At 43.9% G+C, this 22,530-nt stretch overlaps 1 protein-coding gene across 2 annotated transcripts; it reads left to right on the top strand.

Annotated features, from left to right (window-relative positions):
• The first annotated feature begins 331 nt into the window (after positions 1-331).
• LOC123102834 (zinc finger BED domain-containing protein RICESLEEPER 2) lies at positions 332-5,827 on the top strand. 2 transcript variants are annotated; one of them, XM_044524267.1, is made up of 6 exons: positions 332-727; positions 2,037-2,163; positions 2,246-2,453; positions 2,567-2,831; positions 2,935-4,807; positions 5,393-5,827. In XM_044524267.1, the coding sequence occupies exons 1-5, from the start codon at positions 469-471 to the stop codon at positions 4,800-4,802; spliced, it is 2,727 nt and encodes a 908-aa protein (XP_044380202.1). In that variant the 5' UTR covers positions 332-468; the 3' UTR covers positions 4,803-4,807; positions 5,393-5,827. The 2 variants fall into 2 exon arrangements, with proteins under 2 accessions (XP_044380202.1, XP_044380203.1); XM_044524268.1 differs by lacking the exon at positions 332-727 and adding an exon at positions 1,473-1,502.
• Positions 5,828-22,530: the final 16,703 nt, after the last annotated feature.

The raw sequence follows: 22,530 nt of genomic DNA, 5'->3' as shown, positions 1-22,530 counted from the left end.
GGCGACGCTGGACGGCAGAGATGACGCGAGATCCTGCTCCTGCAGGACTTCGGCCAGCGGTAAGGGTGCTCCGGGTAGGCACGAGTAGGAGAAACAGAGCAGGCTGGCTGGCGTCCTGAGCGAGCAACGCACAGGAGGGCGGCACAACAGGAAACAGGTCCGGGTGGTCAGCAGAGCGAGAACGACGGCGACCGGTACTCGGGCCCTATCGAGCTTCAGGATGTAAGTGGCGATGGGTCCCATTAGTCCCACATATGCCATCCACCAAAAAAACATTATGTGGCATTCCTGGACACCCAGAAAAATTAAACGGCGCAAGTGGATAGCCCAGAAAAGCCCATCGAGCCAGCGGCAGTCCACAACCCCACTTCGCGTCCTTCCCCAGTCACGTCATGCCCTAGGCTAGGGCGCCGTCGCCGCCATCTCCACCGCACCAGTGGTGTGGCACCACCTCCCGCTTCCAATCCCATGGAGCCGCCGTCGCCGTCGTGTTTCTCGAAGAGGCCGTCGTCCAAGGACATCGCCGGCGACCGAGCCAAGCCTTGCGAGGATGACTCCTCTGCTCTCTCCCCTATCCTGCCGACGCCCTCTTCAGCTCCTGCTCCTCCGCCGCCGTCAAAGGGGATAGCCGGGGACCAAGCCGAGCCCTGCGTGGCTGCTCCCTCCCCGATCCCGGTGATGGCCTCTTCGGCCCCTGCTCCCCTCCCTCCTCCTATTCTACCCCAAGGTATGCAAAATCCCCCCTCCTCCTATTCTACCCCAAGGGGCCAGGCATGTCTTCTTCAATTGCTTGATGTGAATCAGCTACACTAGTTGTGATCCATGTTTTGTTGTGCATCAGCTATACTGAATGTGAGTAGCCTGTTAGATATTACTATTATGTGTGGATGTGAGTAGCTTGCTGAATCTATAGACGATGAGCTTCTCTGCAATTTATTGCGAATCCGCCGTCCGGCATTTGTTAGGTACTTGAGATAGTACTTGGTCCACTCCCTTGTGTCCGCAACTTTGTTAACTGATATATTGTTATGAACTGTAAATTAATATCCACATGCCAGTTTGATACGTATTACAACTTGTTTAGAATTCAGAGGGATGTTTTTACAGGTGCAATGCTCTTGCAACTAGTTTCGTACGAATCTCTTGCTCTCGTGGTCAGAATTAGAATCTCTCTATATATCAGAGGAACAACACAATTAAAGACTATTTAGTGGTACTTAGTTAAGATCGAAGGACCAAAAGATCCTAGTATAGATGCAGACAGTGCCAAGCTATGCACTACTCTAATTTGGCTGTGTAGTGATGAGTGGGCAATGCAAACATGACTATACGCGTACTACTCCAGGTGACGAATTAGATGGTTCTTGGTTATCTTTGCCCAATACCACTGTACAATCTTCTAGTAGATTAGCGTTCGTTACTTATTGCTGTCCATATATTTCTGGATTATGGGGACCAAGGCTGGGGGTGTGGTGGTCATTGACTTTATCAAGAGTGTACAGGCAAGTACATTACAGGGTATTTCCATATAGCATGCGGCGATCTTTTGATGATTTCAATGAAAGCTTCCTCACGCTGCCGCAGGTATCCCGATGCATGTTTTTGCAGAACAATCAATGCATGAACCAAGAAATTATTTGGAGTAGGTAGAATGGTCTATAAAAAGGAATTAGTCAGAGGAGCAGCTAGCAAAACGTCGTTGTGATTCGTACGAAACTAGTTGCAAGAGCATTGCACCTGTAAAAACATCCCTCTGAATTCTAAACAAGTTGTACAATACGTATCACACTGGCATGTGAATATTAATTGTAATCGTTCTTCTATTTCCAGATATTAATTGTAAAAATATCAAAGTATATCTTGCTCTGGCGGTCAGAATTAGAATATCGCTATAGGAGTTCGGTGTATGCTAAATTTGTATGTTAATGGTGAAATCTTGTATTGTGTCTGAAGAAAGCAAATAGAACAATTCTACGGTTGCGTCCATTTGTTCTGATTGCTAGTTAAATTTAGCATTCATTGGACATTCAATGCAGATTTGATGGAAGTTACCATGGGTGATGTCGACGACCAAATGGTGTTGACGATCGACAAGCAAGCTGAAAAGTGGGAAGCCATGGAGCAGGAACAACATGTGTGGAATGCTATCGATGAGGAACGGAAGTAAGTATCTGGCCCTCATGTGTTTCCCCGTGACATTACTTGTATTCTTTGATTTTTTTGACCCCCTGTGTTTGCGTTACAGATTAGAAAGGCAGAAGGAAAAACGAAGGCATAAGGAGAGAAAGAAAAGCCTGGAAGAGAAGAGGAAAGAGAAGAGAGAAGAGAAGAGGAAGAAGCTAGAGAAGAAGAGGAAAAACCAGGAGGAGGAGGAGTTGCAGGGGAAGAGGAAACATGCTCGTTCAATGAACTGTTCTGAATTTGTTCAAGGAGCTACAACAGAGGGGCTACAGGTCATTTTTCTTGCCAGATTTCTCTATTAAACCTCACTCTATACCACAAATCTGCTTTTATACCTTCTTGAAATTGATATCATGTTTTGAACTTTCTGTGTTTTGTTATCTAGAGACGAGATTCTCCACCTATGACACATAGTCAAAGAGCGACAAGATCACCATTGGTAAGGTCACCGGTGGCGAGCACGTGGAGATCTTCCCTTGGTCTTTTAGCAAGAGTTGTAGCCTCAAAAAGGGGCAGGTCTCCCTCAACGAGGATTGCAAGTTCCCCATTGGAGGAGAGGGCAAATTCGTCCGCGAGATCACCATCTATCTTAGGATCCCCTTCTCCAGTGACTACTCCATTTGGAGGCTCAAAAATTAATCATCCACATGGTGAGTTGGCTTTGTTTTTTCTCTTTTGTAATTACACTTGTATGTAGTTACAAGTTTAAAATGTTCTTGTGAGTTGACATTTTATTTGCTTGCCAATTAACAGTCCGCAAGACAAGAAGGCTAACTTCTGCTGTTTGGAGGGATTTCAAACCAATTTATCGTCATAAGATACTTGTCAAAGCTCAGTGCAAGCACTGTCATGAAGTGTTTCAAGCTGGACGAGATGTTGGCACAAGTGGTGTAAGAAGACACTTGGCTGCTTGCGAAAAAAGGTCAGATTTACACCTCTACGTTGAGAAGATGAAGTCCTCGGTTTCATCTCCTGATGCCTCTATGCTTAAGCAATGGAACTTTGATCAAGAAACATCTAGAGATTTGCTTGCCAGAATGATAGTAATGCATGAGTTGCCTTTCTCAATAGTTGAGTACAGTGGTTTTAGAGACTTCGTGAAAAGTTTGAATCCCTTGTTCAAAAATGTTTCTAGAAATACTATTAAAGATGAGTGCATGAAACACTATAATTTGGAGAGGTCGGCGTTCTCTGGACATTTGAAGAAATACAGTGGTAGAGCTTCTTTAACAGCGGACATGTGGACATCTAATCAGACTTTGTCCTATCTATGCATCACTTGCCATTTGATCAACAGCAAGTGGATTTTGCAAAAGAGGATCTTCAGATTTTTTATGGTGGAGACTCCACATAATGGAGTAACAATGTTTAATGTCTTATTAAAGAGTTTGCAGGAGTGTAATATTGAGGACAAACTCTTTAGTATGACATTGGATAATGCATCAGTTAATGGTACAATGGTCAATAATCTTAGAAAAAATCTGAACAGCAAGCATATGTTGCCTATTAAAGGTCAATTACTTCATATCCGTTGTGCATGCCATGTGATAAATTTGATTGTCCAAGATGGGTTGACAACGATGAAAGGTGTGATAGATGATATCAGAGAGAGTGTGAAGTACATTAAGAGTTCTCCCTCTCGGTTGGACAAGTTCAAAGAAGTAGTTGCGCAAGTTGGTATCTCTTGCAAACTCCCCTCGGCTGATGTGCCAACACGTTGGAACTCCACCTATATTATGTTGGAGTCAGCGCTCCCCTTTCGAAGAGCCTTTCGTGCTTTGGTGCAAAAGGACCCAGATTATGTGTTTTGCCCATCCTCAGGAGAGTGGAAAAATGCTGATACAGTTTGTGCTATGTTAAACGTTTTTCACACAGCCACAAATGTACTTTCTGGTTCAAGTTATTCTACCTCAAATTTGTACTTTCATCAAATCTGGAATGTGAGGTTATTGTTGCAGAAGGAAGCTTCAACAAAGGATGAAGTCGTTCAAGCAATGGTTGGAGAGATGCAAAAAAAGTTTGATAAGTATTGGATGGAATCATATTTGCCAAACTGTATTCCTGTGATCCTTGATCCACGATTTAAACTTTGCTTCATCGAGTTTCGACTAAAACAAGCTTTTGGTCCAGATGTAGAAAGACACTTGCTTGCAGTGAAAGAAGTTCTTGACAACCTTTTCGAAGAATATTCTTCACAAATGACGGATGCATTGGATGAGTCAGCACCCCGACAAAATTTTGATGAGGTTGTGAATGAAGAGAATGATCCGTTGGCGGATTGGGACCAACACTTGAATAAGAAGCAACGCCAAACTGCTAGTGAGCTTGCCAGATACTTAGAAGAAGACACATTCACTCGCACGGAGGATTTCAACATTCTTCAATGGTGGCATCTTCACTCGTCTAAGTATCCCATCCTTTCTTGTATAGCTCGTGATGTTCTTGCTGTACAAGCTTCCGTCGTATCGTCAGAGTCGGCTTTCAGTACCGGAAAGCGTTTGATCAGCGATTACAGAAGTAGATTGTGCAGCGAGACAGTGGAAGCCTTAATCTGCCTTCAAGATTGGTTTAGATGTAATGATAAGCATGCCAATGCTCCTGATCAAGGTCACTACTATTAACTGAGGTATGTGTGCACTACATAATATTGCTAATCAATTGTTCAATTGTAGCAAGCTTTGGGTAAATTTGGGGAGCATTTGAGTTAAATCTGGTTTCTTTTACGTCCATAGTTTCGAGTTGCGCTCTGAATATAAATTGTGTATGCTGCTAACTTGTATGTATTTATCATCCTTGCAATTATGCTATCAAGATCTGGTCACAATAATACTCATTAAGGACTCTTCTTGGTTAGAATATTAATTTAAGATCATTGCCTATTGTGAATTTGTTGCTAGCTATCTGCATTTTTTAAAGATTGTGGTGCTAGCTATCTGCACTTTTTATCCTTGATGGTTTTGCTTCCCTCCTCGACAATATTGATTAACAATCATTTTAGGGAAAGGAAATACACACTGGTGTATGCTTGTGATTTAAGGAACCCTGCTTACTTCTTATCCTTGTTTCTTTTTCATGTACTCCCTCTGTAAACTAATATAAGAGTGTTTAGATTACTAACATAGTTATCTAAACGCTCTTATATTAGTTTACGGAGGGAGTAGATAGTACTGTATGTCTTATATAACTTATTAATAAACTTGAATGACCGCAGGTTGAGATGTTTCTGGAGAAAAAATCAGTTGAGTCGACCGAAGATGAGGCCAGTCCTGGGACCATTCTGATTCCGATTAATCAAGTGAAAGACCAGTGAGCATAGCTTGGTGTACAAAGGTCGCCCGACACAAAGCTGACAGAAGAATGGAAGATGCTCTTAGCTGATAGTTTTATCATTTGGTGCCGTTTTGAGTCTAGGACTCTAGGTGCTTTCTGTTAATTTTGGGATATGGAGGATGGGGAGTGTGTTGCATATTCCTTTTTGTTCACATACAGGAGATATTTCTGCTGCTTTGATAGGCGTTTTTAGTTAAGTTGCCGCTGCTTTGTGGATTTTGTTATTCTAGAGGCGACTACTGAATTTCCCTGAATGAAGCTCGAACTCACTAGTGATAATTAGTAGCGATCGTTATGTCAGTGTGGGCTAATATTATCCACTGTTCGAGTGATTCTTTGTATGTCAGCTTATCCAGTCTAAGCTTTGTAAATATATGCGGCAGTATGTGGACGTCACATGTCCCGCATGAAAATTAACTGGGCTCCCGCGTAATTCCACATAAAAAATGGTGGCCAGTGCGGGCAGTCCCACAACATCCAGTGGACTGACCATTTACATCCTGAATCGAGCTCCGGCCAGAACGACGGGGACGAGAAGCACAAGGATCGGGAACTCCTCTCCCGATCGAGTGGAGGCGGCAGGAGGCAAAGGCTGCGAGCTTGATGCGCCGGAGGACGAGCGGGGAATGGCGAGGAGAGGGGCTCCTCTGGCGGCACGAGGGAGGCAGAGGAAGATGAGGTACGGGGTGACGGGGCAGCTTGCGGAAGCTCCGGCGAGGGCAGCAGCCATGGCATGGTGGCGGCGCGAGAGGAAGGCGCGGGTAGGGAGGAGAGGCCGCGATGGAGAGACGCGGGGGTTGAGGACCGGGCACAGCCGCGATGACCTGCTCCTCTTTGCATGCTGCGGCGGTAGGAGAACCAGAGGGAGAGGGTCGAGGGAATCGGCTGGAACACGGGGGATCAAGCAGATGGGGCGCTGCGAGGGAGATGGGTCTCGGGCTCCGGGCGGCGCTGGTGGGAGCGAGAGGGAGAGGTCAAAAGAGAGGGTCGAGGCCTAGGTTTCGGCAGGGAGTGGGCCGGCTGGAGCGCAGCTAGGCCTAGCATGTCGGCCCAGTGAGGAGGGCGCCGGCTGAAGGGCTTGCTGGATTGGGCTCTCCCTCTCCTCTCTTTCTTCTTTAACCGAAAAGAAATAGAGAGATAGGAAAAAGAAGGGGGGTTAGGGAAAAGAGTTTGAGCAGGAGGACAATTTTCCTGGACTCATAAAAATAAGCATGACCACAGAAAAATATAAGTGCCAAGATTGCAGGAATTAAATTCAAATTCATTTGAATACAATTCAAATGGTTTTGAATTGGGACTAGGTTTGGTGTGGCCAAAAATGTTCGGGTTTTTGGTGGAGCTTGGAAAAAGGACAAAAGAATTATCGACAAACTTTGAGAGTCAGAAATCGGAAGAAGGAAAGGTCAAAGATTTAACATGCAAGTGGGTTGCGAATAATTCCAAATTAATGGGATACTTTATAATAGCTCCCTAAATATTGGGAGGGTATGTTTTAAAGAGAAACCACCATGTGGGTTCCCTCGATTTAAATAGATCAACGATCTATGCAATTTATTTAGAGAGTTTTAAAACGGGTTGCATGATGACATGATGCAATGCACAAGATTCAATGATGAATGCAAAGAACCAAACAAAACACACGACGAAACCCGGAAACCCTGGAAGGCATCGGAAGCTCCGGTCTTGGGGTGTCACAACACTCCACCACTATGAGAGGATCTCGTCCCGAGATCTAGAATGACACCGGAGAGAAACGGAAAAGGAAGAGGAGAGGTAAACTAAGTTGCCTCTTTGACAAACGAGAGAAACCAAATAACCTTGAGAGGTTGAACAAATTGAAAGAAAGAATACAACAAAGATGAACAAAGTTGAAAACAAACTGGTAGAAAAGAGGAACAAGGAACATTACGAGAACCTTGTAGGTTGAAAGACATAAGAAAAAGGTTACAATGGATAAGAAGTACATGCAAGCGCTCCGATAGAAACGAAATGTACAAGGAACGATGAGATCAATTACGACAACACTCCGGTTAAATGGATAAGCTAGAAAAGAATATGATCTTGGCAAAAATGAGTTGATGGGACAAAGAGAGTAACAACACAATGCCTCCGGGAGGAAGAATAGAAGATATATCATTGGAATAACAAAATGGAGAAGAAAATGACAACTTCTGCCACAATTGAGCTTGGAAAGCACCCTTCCAAGAAGGTTATAACGGAGTTGTTGGAAAACCAACAACGAAGAGAGTAAGCTTGTTGTGGGCTTATGGAAAACATCTCAAAATTATGAGGTGAAATTCTTCCACTAATGGAAACAAAAGATTGGGTTGATATGAACAAGGAGGCGAGAAACTTATTTCACCGGAAGGATGAATGAAGAACTTGGGTCATTTATAAGCACCATAATTAGCAACAATCCTTAGGGAAAGCTTTAGGTGAAATATGACACAAGATAACTCCAATGAAGGGATTGATGGGTTTAAATATCTCATTCCTGACAACTTTTGACTCACGAAATATGAAGGGAATTTGTCAAGAAAGACATAACACCACCTCAGATGATAAGGTAGAAAGGATTGCATTTTGGAATGCAAGATGAAGAATACTTGAACTCCTCTGAAAAGAATCTTGATGAGCACTTCGAGAAGGAATTAAATCCTTGGTGAACCATCATGTAGAACCTCCATGAAGAACTCCGGTAATAAAAGGATGAAAAGAAGAAAGAGAAGTTGAAAACACAAGGTGAAGACTTGCAATGATTTAGATGGGGCTTCGTGGTGATATAATTGGGAGATCTTGGAACTCCGGGAAAGATAAGATGAACAAAAGAAATCAAGAATTTATTCATCATGAACAAACTCCGAAAGAATGAATCCATCATTTAGATGAAGCAAGAATAAGAATTATGTTATGCGTATCCTTCACCAATTTAAATTGATGACAAGCAACGGATTTGGCATACTACTAACTCTAGTAGAAAGGATTAAGAGAGATATAGCGCAAACTTGAGAAAGGTCTTCTGCGAATCACCGGTAGGATTGAAACAACGAATGAATTGATATGATAACGAATGAAGAGAACTCTTGACCGAACCACCGTAAGAATTGAAAAACGAACGAAGTAAAGGAATGAATCACCGGTAAGAATTTGAAAACGAACAAAGATACTTGGGGAAATTTAGATACAAGAGAATGAAGAGATCACGAGCTAATTAGATAATACTTGAATGAAGCACCAGTAAGATTTGGAGAACAATAGCTGAAAGCTGGAATGAATAATATTTGAAAAGATGGCCTTCGGAGGAAAGAAATGGAAACAACTCATGAAATGCTCCAGATGGGTGAAAAGAATTCTCACAATCGAAAACAATTATGAGAGGATGGCATAAGGCTAGCACCACGAGTATTGAGAGAACAGGTAAGATTTGGAGGAAAAACTCTTCTTCGGTCTTCAAATGTTGAGAATGACGATAAGAAACACCACCATGAATTGTTGAGACACTCCGGAATGGAAATTAGAAAGGTTGAACCAACGATGAAAAGAGTTTGAAAGATCTTGGAGAAAGGCATTTGACTGATGATAACTCATTCTTATGTCAAACTTTGAAAATAATTTGAGAGTAACTCCGGAAGGTTAGAAGAGTCAGGTAAGATTCTGGGAAAAAACCAGTGGGTTAGGGCCCACTCAAAAGAAACACCGTTGAATGATTTAAAAGATAGATTGCGCCGGTTGAATTAAATAGCTTGAATGAGATAACAACCTCAAAAGAACTTGAACGGATCGAGAGTGTAACCGTGAATTTCTAAGATATCTTCAGCACTCCGGAACAATTGAATAGCGAGAAGTGAAAGATTAAGAGGTAAACCAGCATGAGAGAGCATTTGAACAAGGAAAGGACATGATCAATAAAGCTTGACTTGAATCCACCGGAGAAGAAAAGAAGGGAGAATGATAAGCTTGTAGAGCATCTTCATGAGAATCACCGGATAAGAACATTGACAGAAAAGAATGGAGAGACTTCCCATCGATAAGAGGATACTTGATTAGACAATCTGAGTCCAAGAAGAGAAAGGGTGGGAGGGAGGGACAACAACGATAACTTGGGATGCATGAAACGAACACCATTGAGAAAACTGAGATTGAATCTTGCGGATGTTGAAAATGAACGGTTCCACTTGAAGAGAGACACACCGGTTGAAAAGGATTGACATGACAATCTCGATTATCATGAAGGATTGGTATTCACATAGGAGTATGAGAACACCACTTAGGGAAGTTATGGAATCAACATTTGACTTTGAAGCAACTCGAATACCACAACTCAAAACAAAAACAAAGGATTGGCTTGCAGAATAAGCCGGGACAAACATATGATAGAGATTTCGTCCGAAGTTTTTGTGGTGGGGCCCACACAGGCTCGATCGTACAACACCATCATGTACAAGGCAGTGCACATGACATACGAAGCGTCCCCGAGTCAGCATAGCCAAGGACTCTTTAAGACACAATGAGACCACTGTAAAACCAACCGTGGATAGGCGGACCACTAGACGTCGAACCCCAATTTCATATCATACATCTGTCGGAAAGATATCCTAGGAGCTACTTGAATTCCCACTTATAAACTCCCGAAACGTTCTGGTTATGCAATTAGGTGTTGGGGATACAGGGGAAGCATAATATCTCACCCAACACTAGCAAATCCTACATCCAGCTGTATCCATCCTTCAACACATAACCAATAAACCTTCGGAAATCGTTTACCTCAACCTTTGAAAAGCATCCGTTATACGAGTTATGGCAATACTCCCAAACTCCCGCCCCAGTACTGGGTGGCGTCGAGGTTATCTCACCAACAACTGCATAAAAGAGATTTTTGATGTCGGCGAGCTCAGGTATTCCAGAACTGCAACGATAAAATTGTGACGACAACACCTCTGAGCTCAACTCCCCGGGACACTTCCACAACCCCTAAATGTCAGGAGGCACCAAGAACAATGTTCTCGTCACAAAACCATCGGAACGATTCCAAGATACCTGCATGATCCTAAAAAAAAATTCGTGAAATTTGAGAAGAGAAGAGTCAAAAATCTACGTCAAGAGGCCTCACCAGAGGGACGAAGGGACTGAGGAGTAAAAAGAAACCTACTCTTCGATATATATAATCCTAAGACTCAAAACATTTTGTTCTAGACTCAACAACGCCAACGATTCGATCAAGCAGGGGGCTCCTAAGTTGGGGAAGGCTCTGATTACCATCTTGTAATGCCCACAATGCAGCTATATCTCCCACGTGTCGGAGCACGACTTAGAGGCATAACTGCATAGTAGGCATGTCGCAAGAGGGGTAATCTTTACACATCCCATGTAATGAATAAGAGAGGGATAAAGAGTTGGCTTACAATCGCCACTTCACACAATACATAAAATAGCATTACATCATCCAGAATACAATCAAGGTCCGACTGCGGAACCAAATAAAGAAAGACTACCCCTAATGCAATAGATCCCTGATCGCCCCAACTGGGCTCCACTACTGATCAAAAGGAAACCAAACAACACAACGAACACGATCTTCATCGAGCTCCCACTTGAGCTTAGTTGCGTCATCTGCACTGGTATCAATGGCACCTGCAACTTGTTTGAAGTAATCTGCGAGTCATGGGGACTCAGCAATCTCACACCCGCGAGATCAAGACTATTTAAGCTTATGGGTAGGAAAGGGTAGTGATGTGGAGCTGCAGCAAGCACTACCATATATGGTGGCTAACATACGCAACTGAGAGCGAGAAGAGAAGCAAAGCAATGGTCGTGAAACTATAATGATCAAGAAGTGATCCTGAAACTAATTAAGTTCAAGCATAACTCCAAAACCGTGTTCACTTCCCGGACCTCACCGAGAAGAGACCATCATGGCTACACACGCGGTTGATGTATTTTAATTAAGTTATGTGTCAGGTGTTCTACAACCGGATGTTAACAAATTCCCATCTGCCCATAACCACAGGCACGGCTTTCGAAAGTTCAAAACCCTGCAGGGGTGTCCCAACTTAGCCCATCACAAGCTCTCACGGTCAACGAAGGATATTCCTTCTCCAAGGAAGACCCGATCAGACTCGAAATCCCGGTTACAAGACATTTCGACAATGGTAAAACAAGACCAGCAAAGCCACCCGAATGTGCCGACAAATCCCGATAGGAGCTGCACATATCTCATTGTCAGGGCACACCGGATTGTCCAAACTTTCGGTAGGCCAACCCAGAGTTGCCCCTGGTGGCCACCGACGGCTGACAGGTTTGACCAACACTTAGAGGAGCACTGGCCCGGGGGGGGGGTTTAAAATAAAGATGACCCTTGAGTCTGCAGAACCCAAGGGAAAAAGGCTTAGGTGGCAAATGGTAAAACCAAGGTTGGGCCTTGCTGGAGGAGTTTTATTCAAAGCGAACTATCAAGGGGTTCCCATTATAACCCAACCGCGTAAGGAACGCAAAAATCAAGGAACATAACATCGGTATGACGGAAACTAGGGCGGCAAGAGTGGAACAAAACACCAGGCAAAAGGCCGAGCCTTCCACCCTTTACCAAGTATATAGATGCATTAATTAAAATAAGAGATATTGTGATATCCCAACAAATATCCATGTTTCAACATGGAACAAACTTCATCTACACCTGCAACTAACAACGCTATAAGAGGGGCTGAGCAAAGTGGTAACATAGCCAAACTACGGTTTGCTAGGACAGGTGGGTTAGAGGCTTGACATGGCAATATGGGAGGCATGATATAGCAAGTGGTAGGTATCCCAGCATGGCAAAAGAGCGAGCAACTAGCAAGCAAAGATAGAAGTGATTTCGAGGGTATGATCGTCTTGCCTCAGATCCCGCAAGGAAGAAGAACGAGTCCATGAAGGAGACAAACAAACGTAGTCGAAAGGATCCTCACAACTCCAGAACGGAACCGAAGCTAACGAGAGAGGCAACCCGGAAAGGAGCAAGCACATAGTAAACAACCATCACATAAACATGGCATGATGCACAATCAAGTATGATGCATGTCCGGTTTAACGAAGCATGGCATGGAAAAGTGCACAAGCAATCCTACAAATTAAGTGGAGCTCAATATGCAACTCCGTTGCATATAGACGGAACACCACATCAATTATTTAGTTCACTCTCGGTTAGATACTCAACAATATTAAATGTTGGTTAACATGGCAAGAGGTGAAGCATAACAAAACTATACCATTTAAACAATTTAAATGGGGCCGGATATAACAAACAACAAATCCGGTAAATCCCCATATGCATTAGCAATTTGGTGCGACAACAATTTTAAACATCTAAATGTTATTACCATGATGCATATGACATATTCAAGTTGGATGCAAGTTTTATGGAAAAGTTGACATGATAAGATATGAGGCATTTGTAATCGTGGCGGAAACAAAAGGGGTGCCACATCGACAATAATGAAACGGTGCCACGGCAACATTCCGGTTCCGATAGCTCATGGAGATACCGGTGCAAAAGGAAAAGTGACGGGAGCATGTCATGCAAGGATGGTGGGGTGCTCCCGGATACTGGGTTCCCACATGTCGGTGGCAAGGCAAAAGAGGGGCAACATGCACCGACAATTCGGACTCGAGGTGAACAAGGGTGTAACTCATACAACATGCATTCATTCGTTCACGGGCGTCGTCTCGGGGTTATACCTTCGAAGCATGCATATCCGGAGCGGAACGAGTTCATAGTGGAAGTGGTGGAAGTAGACGCTATCACGATGGTCGTTTGAAGTAGTTGTTCTTGCATGCTCTAGGGTCGACGGTAGAGGTTCTTGCGATCTCGGCGACGGTAGTGGTACATGTTTATCGTTGCACGAGTTTCCGTAGATGTTTCGGTCACAACAAAGAACTTGACGAATCCACGCTCTTCGAGGTTCAACGGTAGTGGTACACATGTTGTCGAGGTACTTGGGGTCTTCAGACTTGTCGGTCGTGATTCTTGCGACGGTAGATGAACTTGACGTATCCGAGGGTACTTGACGATTGACGAACGCCGTGGTACTTGTCGGTTCGGGTCTTCATAGTGTCATGGTATTTGAGGCTTGGGATTGCTTCCAGGGTTCCATGCGTCCACGGCAACACATCACGGGCACGAGGTCCTGTCGACGAGGTCCGACAGCCGAACGGGGCGGACAGCGAGGAGATCCGGCGGAGGCGACGCTGGACGACAGAGACGACGCGAGATCCTGTTCCTGCGGGACTCCGGCCAGCGGTAAGGGTGCTTCAGATAGGCACAGGCAGGAGAAAAAGAGCAGGCAGGCTGGCGCCCTGAGCGAGCAACGCACAGGAGGGCGGCACAACAGGAAGTAGGGCCGGCTGGTCGTCAGAGCGAGAACGACGGCGACCGGTACTCGGGCCCCAGCGAGCTCCGGCCACAACGACGGGGACGAGTAGCACAATGATCGTGAACTCCTCTCCCGATCGAGTGGAGGCGGCAGGAGGCTAAGGCTGCGAGCTTGACGCGCCGGAGGACGAGCAGGGAAGGGCGAGGAGTGGGGCTCCTCTGGCGGCATGAGGGAGGCAGAGGCAGACGAGGTACGGGGTGACGGGGCAGCTCGTGGAAGCTCCGGCGAGGGCAGCAGCCATGGCACGGCAGCGGCGCGAGAGGAAGGCGTGGTTAGGGAGGAGAGGCCGCGATGGAGAGACACGGGGGTTGAGGATCAGGCGCAGCCACGATGACCTGCTCCTCTCTGCATGCTGCGGCGCTAGGAGAACCAGAGGGAGAGGGTCTAGGGAATCGGCTGGAGCACGGGGGATCGACCGGATGGGGTGCTGTGAGGGAGATGGGTCTCGGGCTCCTGGCGGCGCTGGTGGGAGCGAGAGGGAGAGGTCAAAAGAGAGAGTCGACGCCTAGGTTTCGGCAGGGAGTGGGCCGGCTGGAGCGCAGCTAGGCCTAGCAAGCCGACCTAGTGAGGAGGGCGCCGGCTGAAGGGCTTGCTAGATTGGTCTCTCTCTCTCTCTCTCCTCTCTTTCTTCTTTAACCGAAAATAAATAGAGAGAAAGGAAAAGGAAGGGGGGTTAGGGAAAAGAGTTTGAGCAGGAGGACAATTTTCCTGGATCATAAAAATAAGCATGACCACAGAAAACTAGAAGTGGCAGGATTGCAGGAATTAAATTCAAATTCATTTGAATATAATTCAAATGGTTTTGAATTGGGACTAGGTTTGGTGTGGCCAAAAATGTTCAGGTTTTTGGTGGAGCTTGAAAAAAGGACAAAAGAATTATCGACAAAGTTTGAGAGTCGGAAATCAGAAGAAGGAAAGGTCAAAGATTTAACATGCAAGTGGGTTGCGGATAATTCCAAATTAATGGAATACTTTATAATAGCTCCCTAAATATTGGGAGGGTATGTTTTAAAGAGAAACCACCATGTGGGTTCCCTCGATTTAAATAGATCAACGATCTATGCAATTTATTTAGAGAGTTTTAAAATGGGTTGCATGATGACATGATGCAATGCACAAGATTCAATGATGAATGCAAAGAACCAAACAAAACACACGACGAAACCCGGAAACCCTGGAAGGCATAGGAAGCTCCGGTCTTGGGGCGTCACACAAGCTCTCACGGTCAACGAAGGATAGTCCTTCTCCAGGGAATACCCGATCGGTCTCGGAATCCCGGTTACAAGACATCTCGACAATGGTAAAACAAGACCATCAAAGCCGCCGAGGTGCCAACAAATCTTGATAGGAGTCGCATTTATCTCGTTCTCAGGGCATACCGGATGAGAACTCCGTACAACTAAAACTAACCCTCGAGTTTCCCTAAGGTGGTGCTGCAAAGGACTCTAGTTCGGACCAACACTTAGAGGAGCACTGGCCCGGGGGAGGGGGGTTAAAATAAAGACGACCCTTGAGTCTGCAGAACCCAAGGGAAGGTATATGGTGGTAGGTAGGCAAATGGTAAAAACCAAGGTTGGGCCTTGCTGGAGGAGTTTTATTCAAAGCGAACTACCAAGGGGTTCCCATAACACCCAACCGCCTAAGGAACGCAAAATCAAGGAACATAACACTGGTATGATGGAAACTAGGGCGGCAAGAGTGGAACAAAACACCAGGCATAAGGCCGAGCCTTCCACCGTTTACCAAGTATATAGATGCATTAAAGTAAATACGATATAATAATGATATCCCAACAATAACCATGTTCCAACATGGAACAAACTTCATCTTCACCTACAACTAGCAATGCAATAAGAGGGGCTGAGAAAAAGCGGTAACATAGCGAAACAATGGTTTGCTAGGAAAGGTGGGTTAGAGGCCTGACATGGCAATATGAGAGGCATGATATAGCAAGTGGTAGGTAGCGCGGCATAGCAATAGAGCGAACAACTAGCAAGCAAAGATAGAAGTGATTTCGAGGGTATGGTTATCTTGCCTGCAAAGTTATCAGAGTTGTTGAAAGCTTGATCCTCGTTAGCGTACTCAATAGGTTCCTCGATCACGTACTTGTCTCCCGGCTCTACCCAAAGCAAGAAAACAAGCAAAGGACCAACAATCAAACACGGTCCAATGCACAATCAACATGATGCAAAACATGGCACGATATGCAAGATATGATATGCATTGCATATGCGTGCTTCAAAAGGGAAAGAATGAACAAGGCATCAACTTGGCAAACTAAGTGTGCCGCTGGAAAGATAAGATTATTTCAGTCGAAATCGATATAAAGATCGCCGGAAACGGATGCACAGTTTGCAAATGGCCAGCAAAACAAGGATGGCACAATTCTGCGTCTAACAGCACGATGCCATCTAGAATGCAACAAGAAACTAAGCTACTGCACTCCAACATAGAAACAAAGCATATGGTAGTGATGTACTCAAGATGCTTGAAAAAAACATGAACACTGAGCTACAGCTAAATCACACAAGAGCAAGTTCAAACAAGCATGGAAAAAGTGCAAAAGATATCAGCTTCACAGACTTAGTGAAAATACTATCATGCCAGAAACAACATCAGGAGGCAATGTTGAGAGCAAGCTAACAACATGCTACAGTAATATATCATAGCAAACAAAGGCATGGCATGAATCTACTAAGTGCATAGAACAAAAGTATCTTACTTATCATGAGCCAAAAAGGCACAGAGGATATGATGGCACCCATGTAAACACAGCAAGTTTTATTAACAGTTTCAGACTTAGCAAAAAACAGAGCATGGCATAAACAGAATTATCAAGGCATCTTTGCGAGCTCAAATCACTCACCACAATGCATTGCATGATAGAACAAGCATAGCATCAGCATGATGACATGTTCATGAAGCTAACCATGGCAAGAGCAAGTTCATAGCATGCATGGATCAGTAGCAACAACCATGGAAAACTTGATTAACATGTAAACAATATGCCAGGAACATTTTATAGCAAAAGTATTGCAAGATTAAGACATCCTAGGGCACTCCATAATTCCGAACAGGGGCATGGATGGATAGAGAATAACCATATGTTGAAAACTCCCTTACTTAAGGTACTTAAAACAAGCATGGATCTCACTGTAGCATCATGTTTACATGGCATCAAAATAACAGCAGGAAAATGACTTAGCAAAATCCTAAGTCACTAAAATCAGCAACATCACGAAGCCTAGTTTGCATGCTTGTGCTAGTCACCACATTGATCACAAAATTACATGGAAAGAACCTCGGTAAAAGATGGCATGACATAGTTCAAAACACATGTAGAGCTCATGCCCATATGAAGCATACATCAAATGTGGCAAAAATGACAAAACATCATAATCTGATAAGTAGCAGCAGTAAACATTTTATAGCACTCTTGCATGAATGATTAGGGCATCAAGATGAACTCAAATAAGCATGCCACAATGGAATGAAATGAAGAGCATCTCACAATGAACATTTTTGTATCTTATATCCATGAAACGAAGCTACGGTCATGGATTACGATGCAATGAACAGAGCAAGAAACAGTTGCAGAAAAGGACTTAGAGCAGAAACGACCTCTGAAATAGATCTAGGGTTTAGGGCACTCGGTTCGAGGTTCGTCGGAGGCGGCTGGAGTTCTTCGAGGTTGTCGCCAGAGTGGAGGAGGGAGATCGCCGGAGCGCGGGGGCGCCGGATCCGGTGGTCGGTGAGTCCGGACGGCGAGGTGCGACGCAGGCGAGGTCGCCGGAGCGCAGTGGCGCGCGGGACAGGGCAGGACAGAGGTGGAGCTGCGCCGGACGCCGGTGAGGGTGCTGCGGCAGCGCGCGTCAGGCGGCGAGGCGCGGGGCGCAGGGAGGAGGTGGCGGCGAGCGGAGAGGCTCGGGCCTCACACGGGCAAACGACGGCGGCGAATCGGGCCCCGCGGGCCAGGCGCGGGCTCGCGGGCCGACGACGGCGGGGGGCCGCAGTCGCCACGTGGTGGGCGCCAGTTGGCTGTGGGCGGCGGCACAGACGCGTCCGGTCCGGTCCAGATGTGTCCGGCGGCGGAGAGGAAGCGGGGCTAGGGTTTGTCTGCACGAAAAATCGTGGAGGGGTACCTATTTATAGGTAGGAGGGGGTAGGAGTGTCCAAATGGAGTGTAATTTTCGCCCACACGATCGTGATCCGACGACGGCGGACATGGGAGTGGTTTGGATGGGTTATTGGGCCGTTTTGGAGGGGTGTTGGGCTGCAACACACAAGAGGCCTTCCCGGTTACCCGGTTAACCGTTGGAGTATCAAACGGACTCCAAATGGCATGGAATTTGATAGGAGGTCTACCGGTGGTGTACCAAGGCCACTTGGCAAATGTCGGTTCATTCCTGGAATGTTTAACACCCACTCACGAAAAGAGACAAAAGGGGTACGCCGGTGCACGTAGGAATGTCGGTTTGCAAAACGGACAACGGGGAAAATGCTCGGATGCATGAGATGAACATGTATGTAAAATGAGATGCACATGATGACATGATATGAAATGCATGACATGAACAAAATGCAAAACAAAGACAAAAATCCAACCACGAAGGGAAATCTCATAACTTAAAGCCGAAATGGCAACAGTCAGAGTTACAAATATGGCAAGTTATATCCGGGGTGTTACAGCAAGTAACACATTGATCATACCCCTTTATTACCCAGTTTTTATGCATTAGTTACAGCCCTCAAACACTGCATGATTAGGTTGTGATTAACATGTGGGTATTGGGAAGTAGTTGATGAGGTAGAACCTATTTCCCTTTTATTATCAAACCCTTGGGAGTTACTTCTACGTTATGCTTATACTGCCATGCTATGCTCGTAGACATGGTTTGGTTTTGAGTGTATCCATGACAGATGTGAGATTGTTAATTAATGGTTAACTTAAGGTGGCTACTTAAATACACATCTGGGTGGATTGGTTGCGGGCACCTAGAGAATCCAATGTTGTCCTAGGATATCCCGGAGTACCCGTGTGATCATCCTATGGTTCGCCACCCAGGCTCAAAGGGATCATAAGATTATTCATGCTAGAAACTTCCATGTGCAGCCACAAGCTATTATGGGCTCTAGCATAGTTGAGTATGTTTCATGACCTCTTCCAATGGTACGTTAGCAGATGTAGGGCATGTAGGTTGGTACTGTCTACCAAGGGTTAGAGTTAATATTTCTAAAAGACTGTGTCTCGGTCATTCGTTTCTCAAACACCATGTAGTGCGAGAATTCGAACAGAGGAGATCGAGTCTTGTGGGGAAAAGTGCGCAAACCTCTACAGAGTGTATAAACTAATCATGGTTAGTCGTGTCCCTGGTTATGGACATTTTGAGTATCTGGTACTTGAATTATCATGTTGATCTCATCACTCTAAATTAATTTGTTGGGTTTAATACTTCTTAATTGGGATTGAGTTGGACGAACCTTCTCAATGTTTCAACCACCATGATAGTTAAATAAAATATATTCCTTTGTTGTAGGAAAAAATTGGCTTTTCGCAAAACATTATAACCATAGAGCCTCCACCAGCCATATATGCATGTAGTGATAGCATTTATTCTGTTCATTGCTCTACTGTGTTACATTGCCAGCATATTCCATGTGTTGACCCGTTTCGGGCTGCAACATATCATGTTGCAGACTTTTCACATGAAGAGTAAGGTGCGCTAGGTCGTTTGTAATGCACTCAGCTATGCCGTTGGAGTTGATGGAATCACTTTATCTTCCAAGCCTTCCGTTGTTATCTTATTTAGATGGCCTTAAGTCATATTTATTGTAATAAGTTCTCTTCTGAGACATTCGATGTAATAAATGTGTGATTGAACTCTGTTATAAATCCTTCGAGTACCGTGTGTGTCAGCATTACTGATCCAGGGATGATACTTATGCACAGAGATTTGACCACCCGAGGTCAGATTGCTACAATCTCTTTATGCTTCAATTCTTATCTTTCATGTGAGCATCATTGAAATTATCAATGCCTAGCTAGGGGCGTTAAACGATAGCGCTTGTTGGGAGGCAACCTAATTTTTTTTTGTTTCTTGTTTTTCGTTCCTTTTTAGTAATAAATAATTCATCTAGCTTCTGTTTTAAATGTGGTTTTATGTTTTCAATTAGTGTTTGCCAAGTAGAACCTTTGGGAAGACTTGGGGGAAGTCTTTGCGATCTTGCTGTAAAAAATAGAAACTTTAGCACTCACGAGATTTGCTGCCATTTTTACTGGAGAGTGCGATTAGATTGATTCTTTTTGCAGATGATTAATAGAAAAATTCCTCACATCCATGAATTTATTTCAGAATTTTGGGGTTACCAAAGTATTCGATACCTACAGATTACTACAAACTATTCTATTTTTTGACAGATTCTGTTTTTCGTGTGTTGTTTGCTTATTTTGATGAATCTACGGCTAGTATCGGGGGGTATGAACCATAGAGAAGTTGGAATTCAGTAGGTTTAACACCAATTTAAATAAATAATGGGTTCATTTCAGTACTTTGAAGTGGTGGTTTGTTTTCATATACTAACGGATCTCATGAGATTTTCTGTTGAGTTTTGTGTTGTGAAGTTTTCAAGTTTTGGGTAAAGATTTGATGGATTTTGGAATAAGGAGTGGCAACAGCCTAAGATTAGGGATGCCCAAGGCACCCTAAGGTAAAATTCAAGGACAACCAAAAGCCTAAGCTTGGGGATGCCCCGGAATGCATCCCCTCTTTCGTCTTCATCTATTGGTAACTTTAATTGAGGCTATATTTTTATTCACCACATGATATGTGTTTTGCTTGGAGCATTTTGTATGATTTGAGTCCTTGCTTTTTAGTTTACCGAAATCATCCTTGCTGTATACACCTTTAGGAGAGACACACATGATTCGGAATTTATTAGAAAACTCTATGTGCTTCACTTATATCTTTTGAGCTAGATAATTTTGCTCTAGTGCTTCACTTATATCTTTTTAGAGCACGGTGGTGGTTTTATTTTATAGAAATTATTGATCTCTCATGCTTCACTTATATCATTTTGAGAGTCTTATAGAACAACATGGTAATTTGCTTTGGCTATAAAATTAGTCTTAATATGATAGGCATCCAAGATGGGTATAATAAAAACTATCATAAAAAGTGCATTGAATACTATGAGAAGTTTGATACTTGATGATTGTTGAGTAGTTGTGAATTTGAGAAATACTTGTTCTAAAGTTTGTGATTCCCATAGCATGCACGTATGGTGAACTGTTAGGTGATGAAGTCGGAGCATGATTTATTTATTGATTGTCTTATGAGTGGCGGTCAGGGACGAGCGATGGTCTTTTCCTACCAATCTATCCCCCAGGAGCATGCGCGTAGTACTTTGTTTTGATAACTAACAGATTTTTGCAATAAGTATGTGAGTTCTTCATAACTAATGTTGAGTCCATGGATTATACGCACTCTCATCCTTCCACCATTGCTAGCCTCTCTAATACCGTGCACCTTTCGCTGGTATCATACACCCACCATATACCTTCCTCAAAAAAGCCACCATACCTACCTATTATGGCATTTCCATAGTCATTCCGAGATATATTGCCATCCAACTTTGCACCGTTCTAGTTGTTATGACACGTTTCATCATTGTCATATTGCTTTGAATGATCATGTAGTTGACATCGTATTTGTGGCAAAGCCACCTTCATTATTATTTCATACATGTCACTCTTGATTCATTGCATATCTCGGTACACCGCCGGAGGCATTCACATACAGTCATATTTTGTTTTAGTATCGAGTTGTAATTTTGAGTTGTAAGTAAATAAAAGTGTGATGATCATCATTATTAGAGCATTGTCCCATGTGAGGAAAGGATGATGGATACTACGATTCCCCCACAAGTCGGGATGAGACTTCGGACAAAAAATAAAAAAAGGGGGGCCATCAAAAATAGAGAAAAGGCCCAAAGAAAAAAAAGAGAAAAAGAGAGAACAGACAATGTTACTATCCTTTTACCACACTTGTGCTTCAAAGTAGCACCATGATCTTCATGATAGAGAGTCTCCTATGTTGACACTTTCATATACTAGTGGGAATTTTAGATTATAGAACTTGGCTTGTATATTCCAATCATGTGTTCCTCAAAATGCCCTTGGTCTTCATGAGCAAGAGAGTTGGATGCACACCCACTTAGTTTCTTTTTGAGCTTTCATACACTTATAGCTCTAGTGTATCCGTTGCATGGCAATCCCTACTCACTCAGATTGATATCTATTGATGGGCATCTCCATAGCCCATTGATACGCCTAGTTGATGTGAGACTATCTTCTCCTTTTTGTCTTCTCCACAACCACCATTCTATTCCACCTATAGTGCTATATCCATGGCTCACGCTCATATATTGATTGAAGATTGAAAAAGTTTGAGAACATCAAAAGTATGAAACAATTGCTTGGCTTGTCATCGGGGTTGTGCATGATTTAAATACTTTGTGTGATGAAGATAGATCATAGCTAGACTATATGATTTTGTAGGGATAACTTTCTTTGGCCATGTTATTTCGAGAAGACATAATTGCTTTGTTAGTA

The sequence above is a fragment of the Triticum aestivum genome, chromosome 5A (assembly GCF_018294505.1).
Source record: "Triticum aestivum cultivar Chinese Spring chromosome 5A, IWGSC CS RefSeq v2.1, whole genome shotgun sequence".
NCBI lineage: Eukaryota > Viridiplantae > Streptophyta > Magnoliopsida > Poales > Poaceae > Triticum > Triticum aestivum.
This window is presented reverse-complemented; position numbering and strand designations above follow the sequence as displayed.

What these genes read in the sequence shown, in the direction of transcription:
- LOC123102834 (XM_044524267.1), top strand. Translation starts at nt 469, where the DNA reads ATGGAGCCGCCGTCGCCGTCGTGTTTCTCGAAGAGGCCGTCGTCCAAG. An exon ending in TCCTCCTATTCTACCCCAAG is followed by an intron (nt 728 to 2,036) that starts GTATGCAAAATC and finishes CATTCAATGCAG; the next exon opens with ATTTGATGGAAGTTACCATG. An exon ending in AAAAATTAATCATCCACATG is followed by an intron (nt 2,832 to 2,934) that starts GTGAGTTGGCTT and finishes GCCAATTAACAG; the next exon opens with TCCGCAAGACAAGAAGGCTA.